At 43.0% G+C, this 7645-nt stretch overlaps 3 protein-coding genes and 1 non-coding gene across 6 annotated transcripts; 2 read left to right on the plus strand and 2 right to left on the minus strand.

Moving 5' to 3' along the window:
* Window position 1: 1 nt before the first annotated feature.
* dgt1 (KAT8 regulatory NSL complex subunit dim gamma-tubulin 1) lies at window positions 2–2932 on the minus strand. 2 transcript variants are annotated; one of them, XM_020942748.2, is made up of 6 exons: window positions 2137–2932; window positions 1886–2078; window positions 1656–1819; window positions 1198–1598; window positions 337–855; window positions 2–255 (listed from the first exon to the last, which is right to left on the minus strand). In XM_020942748.2, exons 1-5 carry the CDS (start codon window positions 2645–2647, stop codon window positions 349–351), a joined length of 1776 nt encoding a protein of 591 aa, XP_020798407.2. In that variant the 5' UTR covers window positions 2648–2932; the 3' UTR covers window positions 2–255; window positions 337–348. The 2 variants fall into 2 exon arrangements, with proteins under 2 accessions (XP_020798407.2, XP_086696333.1); XM_086840207.1 differs by lacking the exon at window positions 337–855.
* Window positions 2933–3077: 145 nt separating this feature from the next.
* On the minus strand, window positions 3078–4503 carry LOC110176461 (uncharacterized). Of its 2 annotated transcripts, none has more exons than XM_020942819.2 (2): window positions 3655–4503; window positions 3078–3572 (listed from the first exon to the last, which is right to left on the minus strand). In XM_020942819.2, exons 1-2 carry the CDS (start codon window positions 4303–4305, stop codon window positions 3276–3278), a joined length of 948 nt encoding a protein of 315 aa, XP_020798478.1. In that variant the 5' UTR covers window positions 4306–4503; the 3' UTR covers window positions 3078–3275. The 2 variants fall into 2 exon arrangements, with proteins under 2 accessions (XP_020798478.1, XP_020798477.1); XM_020942818.2 differs by having other exon boundaries at window positions 3078–3593.
* A 1128-nt stretch (window positions 4504–5631) lies between these two features.
* Window positions 5632–7555, plus strand: RpS8 (ribosomal protein S8). The gene is made up of 4 exons (XM_020942747.2): window positions 5632–5661; window positions 5940–6046; window positions 6738–7149; window positions 7380–7555. The coding sequence occupies exons 1-4, from the start codon at window positions 5658–5660 to the stop codon at window positions 7481–7483; spliced, it is 627 nt and encodes a 208-aa protein (XP_020798406.1). The 5' UTR covers window positions 5632–5657; the 3' UTR covers window positions 7484–7555.
* Window positions 7255–7300, plus strand: LOC147642636 (small nucleolar RNA R442). The gene has a single exon (XR_015273485.1). It is a non-coding gene; the product is annotated as a small nucleolar RNA R442 (small nucleolar RNA).
* Window positions 7556–7645: the final 90 nt, after the last annotated feature.

Below are 7645 nucleotides of genomic sequence, written 5' to 3' on the forward strand. Positions count from 1 at the left end.
CTTGTCATGGATCAATTTCTACATTTATTTATCATTGCAAACAGTAAACATTTATACTACAAAGTCTTACGAACTAGATTGGTCTTACACGGGCTCTATGAGTTTGATATCATCTTTTTTGTCCTCGCCATGGGCTGTGGTGACGTTAAGGACTCGGCTGGCGAGAACATTGGCTTTGGGCTCTGATTTTATGGGGACACTCATACTGGCAGACGAGGTGGTAGTTTCGTCCTCTTCGGTCTCGGACTCGCATTTCTGTGGAGGAATATACATTGGTCAAAAAAGTCTCAAGGAAAACCTACAGATATAAAATATGATGACATGTATAATGATTACTATGTTAGCTTGTTACTGGTTCATTAATGCATCGAACCAAGGCATGTGCTGAATGCCATCGAGCATTCGCAAAACTTCTGTTACATTGGTATCGGTTTCGTCTATGACTTGATAGTTTAGTTCGGGATTTTCTTCAAAAGCTATTTGGTCTAGGTCTAGGGGGCTTGCATTAAAGTTGTCTTGATCGATAGTTTCGGTGGGACTGACTGCCTCGGGACTGGCTTCATCATCGCCCTCCTGGTCAGAGCCCAAGTCGGCCAAACTTTGATCGTCGAAAGCCAAGCCGAGATCAGCATCCAAATCGAGAAAAATGTCATCGTCAAGGGAATTCGCCAGATCTCCGGCCGTGTCGAGATCAAAGTCGAAGATGCCATTGGCAAAGTCCAAGTCCAAGTCATCACTACCGCCTTCAGGTGGCTGCTCATTGCTGTTTGGCGCCTCTTCTCCAACTAAATTATCACCACCGCGACCAGCAGCAAAGATACTTTCTTGCGGTGGTGTGCTTGGTAGTTCATAAAACTAGGGGATGGGGGTGAAGAGGTCGGCAATTTATTCGGTGTGGAGTGATCACAAAAGCGACTTATTAAGACAATACTAAGAAGTACTTATGTTCAAGCGTTTCTTGTGTATATCTATCTATACATGTTCTTAGCATTAGCGTTACAACAAAATGTAAGCCTTAATCTAATTTATGCGCAGTGTCGGGTTGAAGAAACTGTTTGACAGTTTAAGTGGCTACTGTGCCTTCTGCACAACTTATGGCAATGACTAAAGAGGCAGTTGAAATAATCAAGTTTAAGTAGTAACATGTGGTGGTTATGCGTTGGGTTAGGTTAGGTTTTGGGTCTTTGATTAACGCACCTTTTGGATATACTGGCGCTTGGCCGGCGCCACGGTCAGGTGTAGCACACAATTGGAATCTTCGAGAATACTGGTCACCGGCTCCTGGCAGACAACACCGCTGCGCTCCACGCCACAAGCCCGGAAGAGGACCTGACGCTTATCCTCCAGTATGTGCTTGCGGCAGTGCTTGCAGCATGGCAGCGTTCGTTCCCCGCACTTGACGCCGCCCTCGGTAAAAACGCATTTGGGATTGCTCGACGATTTGGAAGCGTACAGGGTGTCCCTGGCTCGCTTCTCCTTCAGTTTCTTGTAGAGCACCGCTTCCATGCCCTGACGACGATGGTATGTGTTCAGAGCCTTGAGCTGGTCGTACAGTTTGCGCTCGTGCGGCGTGTCCTTTAGCTGATCGTGTATGCTGCCTGTGAAATGAACCTAAGCGTAGTAAACATTCAAACTAAACAATATTTCAAACTTACAATAAATCTCACGCTCGCGGCGAATGTCGTGCAAGTACTTGCGGCGTCGCTGCTTCAGGACATGCTGCAGGTGGGAGACCTGCTCACGGTAAAGGCCCTGCAGCTTTATCAACTTGGTCTCTGCCACACGGACTGCCTCGGCACGCGTATATACGCCAGCATGTCTGCAAAAGTTATTAAAATGTATTAGTTATTAGATAATTACTTCAAAGTAGTAGTCAAAGCCTTACTTTAGTGGATCATCATCTTCTGAATCGATGCTGTCGTAGTCTGATTCATTGAACTCAATATCCTGAGCGGTGTTCCTAACGCAGGGCGGATCTTCATCGTTGCTAGAGCTATCTGAAGCATAGTCTAGGATGCGACGACGCTTGCGCGCTGATTCCACAATGTCACCAATGCTGTTGCGATGATCTTGGAAATCTGTAAAAGAATCGTCTTTATTTAAGGCCAGAAAACCTTCCAAAAGTATAGCACATACCAAAGGGGGTAACGTGTGGTGACACCACATCTATTTCATCATCATCCGGCTCTTGTTTGAGCGGCTCTGGCTTTATGCCCTCCACATTGATGTGCGACGACAGGCTGTTGAGCAGCGTCTCGTTCGTTTCCACCAGCTTGCGTACGCGTCCAACGGCCAAGTGCGTCTTCTGCAACTGCGTCTGGCGGTTGTGTTCGAAGCACAGCGTCGTCAGTATCAGTTCCTTCTTGTTGTCGAACTTAGGCACCGCATTGATGCACTTCCGACCATTCGCATAGACATGCGTACACTGGCGGTAGTTGGAGCGTGGATCGCGCAGAATGTGCCGGATGCAGTACTCATGGCCCTCGACCCTCATCAGGCTGCACTCGTAAGTTGGATTGGCGCAGTACTTGATCTTGGCCAGCTCGCTGTGGATTTGGTCGCGTAGCTGCTGCTCCTTCTCCGGCGTGCAGGCAGTGCCGGTAAAGCGGGCGCACTGCCGCAGTTGGTTTGGCGAAAAACTTGCCATCTTACTTACACGTTGTGAGTGTGCCAGCTTAAATATGAAGTTTTTCCTTTAATTTTTCGTCAAAAAACAAAAAAGCGATGCCTCCTGGGGGCGTAGTGCGGCCAGATTTGTTAAACGTAAAATCTCTAAGTGCTGGCGCACAACATGGCGTCGGTACCCGAAAAGGGTGGTAACACTACCTTTCATACAGAAAAAATACTGGAATGCTTAAATAGCCCGCCAGCTCAATAACTACGTTTATGAAACCATTTCAGTTATAAATAAATAAATAACGTTATATTTTAAACATAATTCATAATTAAATGCTTGAGTTATTTGTTAATCTAAGTTTATAGCACTGGAAACCCCAGCAGTAAAAAGTGGAATGCTGAATAAACCCTGCGAGCTCAATGAGATTCTAAGATTTAAGGAAGGTTTCACAACCAAATTATTTATCATTTTAAAGTTACTTTTTTTATTATTTAATGCTTAAGATAGTTTTAAATTTTAATTTATAGCACTGGAAACCCCCGCATTAAGTTCGGACATGGTAATTGTTTGGTAAAATCATAATTGTACTTAATATTAATCATAATCATATTGCTCGCCTTCATACAAAATACGTGTTGTAAGTTTTCGTCAATTGGTGTTAATTATCCATCACCACGTTCATGTCAAGCAGTAGCTTCTTGGTCTGCAGATCGATGAGCCGACGCTTGGCTCTTGCCAGCTCGGCCATCTCATTGTAGTATATCGTTTCCGCCTTCAGTTTCTCGTCCAGCTGCGTGGTGGACTCCGCCAGTGAGGCGGTGTCTGTGGGTATTAGGTCGTGCAGGTCTGCTTGCTCCGGCTCCGCCTTCGGCTCTGGATCGGGATCGGGATCATCTTGCCTCGTGTCCACAACCGCGTTATCCGAGCTGTCCACCACGTACTCGTAGAAGGGTTCCTGCAGCGAGATTGAGGTAACCTTTAAAGAACGCAAATATGAAGCAGTTGGAGCTGAGCAATGAAAGCCTATGGCCACAAACCTCGTCATCCAGGTGGTCCGCCACCTTTTCGATGATGCTATCCACATCGTCAAAGTTGACCTTTTCCAACGGATCCGACAGCTGTCTTCGCTCCAGGACAGCGAACACCTCGTTCTTGGGCGTCATCAGGTGATGGTGAGAGTGGTTGAGGGTCTTGGCCAGGTTGTTGTGGCGCCGAACAATGTGGCGCATTAGGTTGGAGGAGGAGTGCTTCGAAGAGAGCGTCTTGCCGCAGTGCTTGCACTTGGCCATGAACTCGGAGATGCGGATGAAGTGCGCCCAGAGCTTATTGTTCTTTCCAATCACCTTGTTTCGCATCTCGGACTCGTGGCTGTGCCGCTCCAAATGCTCATGCTTCGCACCAATGATCGTGCGCACCGCACTCTTTGTCTCACCCTCGCCCTCTTGCAACTCCATGCTCAAGTCTTCTAAAACAGATGCGTCCAGCTCTTCCTTGAGCTCCGCGAGCATTTTACCCTCCTCGCCGGCGAAAATCGTGCGGGCCAGCAGCTTGTGGTTGCGGATGAGATGGCGGGTCAGGTTGGAAGAGGTATGTTTGGACGAGAGCGTCTTGTCGCAATGCTTGCACTGTACTATGTATTCGGTGAGGCGGTGAAAATGCGACAGAGCCTTGAAGTTCTTCCCGACCATAGTGTCATGGGGGTATCCAGGGTGTGGGTACCGACGCCTCCGGCAGATCCTATTGGCTGGGCTCGCAATCTTGTTAGCTTATTTATCAATTCGTTTATTTTTCAATTTTTAGAAGTACAGTGGAGCTCGATGGACAACCGATTGCACTATCGATTGCTATCGTCGCATCTCAGTGCTGCCCATAGCAATACAATGATTATCGCTGTAACGATGTGCACTCATCGGTAGTGGCATCGATGTTGTTTTTCACTAACGATATTTCCGAAGTTTTTACAAATTAAAACTTCGATACCATCAATTTTTAATTCTATGTCTAAATTTTTATACCCTTGCAAGGTATTATAATTTCAGACAAAAGTTAGCAAAATTATAACTCTCCAATTTTCAACAGATTTTTATAAAATTTAAGAAAAAACCACTTTATATTCAACTACAGTTTTTTTTAATGTTATAAAAAATCGGAATATTTTATCATGTAGCTACTATAGTAACGATCAAAAAATTAATATAATTAAAAATTAAAATATAAAAATTTTAAAAAGATTTTCGTCAATATTTAAGATTTGAGCCCTTTTATTCTAATATAGAATTTTGTGTAAAATTATATGAAAATCGTATTGCTTTCATAGAAACGATCGAAAAAATAATCCAATAAATAATTATATTTTTTTCAGTTTTCCACAGATTTTTTTCAAATTCTACAATTTTGTTTAAAATTTTATAAATATCTGACACCAATATCATATAGCTATCATACAAACGATCGTTGCATATCGATGAAAATCCAAAACTGGAAATATAAAACTGTAAATATAATATTTATAATTGAATGAAATGAAAGCCGGCATTACTTCATTGTTTTTGAACATAAATATAGATAGTTTGTATTATATTCATTTTTAGTGATTGAAGTTCTATTTACAAGGATATATAAACTTCGGTGTTGCAAAGTTTTCTTCGTTTCTTGTTTTCATTTAATTTTGATGAATTATTTTAGTTTTAAAGAATACAAAAATTAATTGAAACGAAAAAATTAAATATTATCGTCTTGCTCTCTTGTGATCGTTCTTTGGATGAGAGGAGGATTCTACGTTCTACATGCGAATTTTAATTTCTACAGGAGAATTCTACCCTAAAAACGAGGATTCTACTTCAAACACGAGAAATCTACCCCTAGTCTCTGTAAATCTGCGAAATGTCTGTCTGAACGTCTACGATGTAAAATGTAAAAACATCGATGGCGCAAAAATATCGATGGTTTTCATATCGATTGTGGCGATGTTTTGCCAGCACTACGCCTAACCTTACTTTTTTCGACACGAGGTTCCTTTCTTTTTCGCTTTTACTTGAACATGGGTAAGTCAAACTCTGGCCAAATGCGTCGAAATATCAAGAAAATCGGCCGGGAAACGCCTGCAAGCAACATGAAATTGTGCATCAAGTACGTTTACAGCTGCATCTGCCCAGCAGTAGCTGGAAATATGTGAATATAACGAAATATCAGTGTACTTAACTCGCGCCCCGTGCAATGCGGCGATGAGCCCCCCTCCCTCACACAATGTGATGTTTCTTCTTGATATTTAGTGGCTATAGTTTCGTGTTCTGTATTAATATTATATATTTGTTTTATGCAGGTATCAGCCGTGATAGTGCACACAAGCGTCGCGCCACAGGAGGCAAGCGCAAGTCGCTCCGCAAGAAGCGCAAGTTCGAGTTGGGTCGTCCCGCCGCCAACACCAAGGTGAGATAGTGCCCGATACTGGCTATATGTATAGATGTGCGTTGGTTCCTTGGGCCCGTTTTCTGAGGATCGAATTAGGGGACTTGTTGTTGTTGTTGTGCTAAGTGTACATTAATTAGTGGCTACGAATGCTAGGTTGTACTCAGTTTTCATATCTAAGCACATGTGATTTTTGAGTTTTAAAAGTATTAATCTGCACTTCGAATGCTTCATTTAAGTTGAATGATTTTGTGTCTGAATAATAGTAGAATCTGAATTTAAGCACAATAAACGCATGGCCTACGTTTTATCGTAAGCGTTTAAAGTAATTCCTCGATGAAAATTAAAATCAATTAATGATACACAGACATGAAATGAAAATTTATCAAAATTAGACTGTGAAAGTTAACCTAATTTAAGTGTGTCAAAGGTATTGATACCTTTGATCCAAGCTTGATCACTAAAAAAAACAATTAAACATTAAGACTGATTAAATATCTTTAACTGATCCCTAAACAACGTTAGAAAACGGTCCCAAGATATCCAACCACCTTTTCAAATGATGTTAACGCGTGTCAACTGCAATTGTGCTTTCGAGCACTCTTCTTGATGATTGAAAAGCTTTATGTTCGGACTACTGACCACTTGCTCCACCAAAAACCATTTCCCAAAGATTAAAACCCAACTAAATCGATTATTTCTTGTATTCCAGCTTGGCTCCAGCCGCGTGCACAGTGTTCGCACTCGTGGTGGCAACTCCAAGCTGCGCGCTCTGCGCCTGGAGACCGGTAACTTCGCCTGGGCTTCCGAGGGTGTCGCTCGCAAGACCCGTATCGCCGATGTGGTGTACAACGCCTCCAACAACGAGCTGGTGCGCACCAAGACTCTGGTGAAGAACAGCATTGTGGTGATCGATGCCACGCCATTCCGTCAGTGGTACGAGGCCCACTACGTTCTGCCCCTGGGACGCAAGCGTAACCCCAAGCATGCCCAGAAGGAGGACGAGAACGACGTGCTGACCAAGAAGCGCAGCGAAAAGGTGATGAAGAAGTACCTCGAGCGCCAGAAGTACGGCAAGGTCGAGCAGGCCCTGGAGGATCAGTTCACTTCCGGTCGCATCTTGGGTATGTATCTTGTTTTGTATTTATAATATGCAGCTTATGTTAAAGTGATGTAAAACCCTTAGCGATCCAACAACTTTTATTGCATCGATCTTGTTTTAAGAGAGATGCAAGCCTGTTGGGTGTGATTTGGCTTGTCATAGTTACTCTGATTTTCCTTCTGCTCAAAATTTGTGCCTTTTAATTGAGTGAATCACTTGACTAATCTATATTTTCACTCGCTCTCCTTACAGCTTGCATTTCTTCCCGCCCTGGACAGTGCGGCCGCTCTGACGGCTACATTCTGGAAGGCAAGGAGTTGGAATTCTACCTTAAGAAGATCAAGTCTAAGAAATAAAGGTACTAGATAAGCTTGCAAGCCTGATTTGCAAACAAGAAAACAGAATAAATGACTTGTTTTTTAAAGGAAGTACCTTTTCGCGTGATTTTTTCTTTCTTTTATGTTTTTCTTCTGGAACAAGTTTCCCAAATTTAAAATTAAATTAAATAGCATCAAATA

Source organism: Drosophila serrata, unplaced genomic scaffold, assembly GCF_035046125.1.
Source record: "Drosophila serrata isolate PLE 108 unplaced genomic scaffold, ASM3504612v1 contig_382, whole genome shotgun sequence".
In the NCBI taxonomy this organism is placed as follows: Eukaryota; Metazoa; Arthropoda; class Insecta; order Diptera; family Drosophilidae; genus Drosophila; species Drosophila serrata.

Coding starts and splice junctions, on each gene's coding strand:
- dgt1 (XM_020942748.2), bottom strand. CDS start 2,647: ATGGCAAGTTTTTCGCCAAACCAACTGCGGCAGTGCGCCCGCTTTACC. Junction 1,599..1,655: donor CCGCGAGCGTGAGATTTATT/GTAAGTTTGAAA, acceptor TTCATTTCACAG/GCAGCATACACGATCAGCTA. Junction 856..1,197: donor AGCGCCAGTATATCCAAAAG/GTGCGTTAATCA, acceptor CCCATCCCCTAG/TTTTATGAACTACCAAGCAC.
- LOC110176461 (XM_020942818.2), bottom strand. CDS start 4,305: ATGGTCGGGAAGAACTTCAAGGCTCTGTCGCATTTTCACCGCCTCACC. Junction 3,594..3,654: donor CGGACCACCTGGATGACGAG/GTTTGTGGCCAT, acceptor CGTTCTTTAAAG/GTTACCTCAATCTCGCTGCA.
- RpS8 (XM_020942747.2), top strand. Junction 6,047..6,737: donor GTCCCGCCGCCAACACCAAG/GTGAGATAGTGC, acceptor CTTGTATTCCAG/CTTGGCTCCAGCCGCGTGCA. Junction 7,150..7,379: donor CACTTCCGGTCGCATCTTGG/GTATGTATCTTG, acceptor CTCTCCTTACAG/CTTGCATTTCTTCCCGCCCT.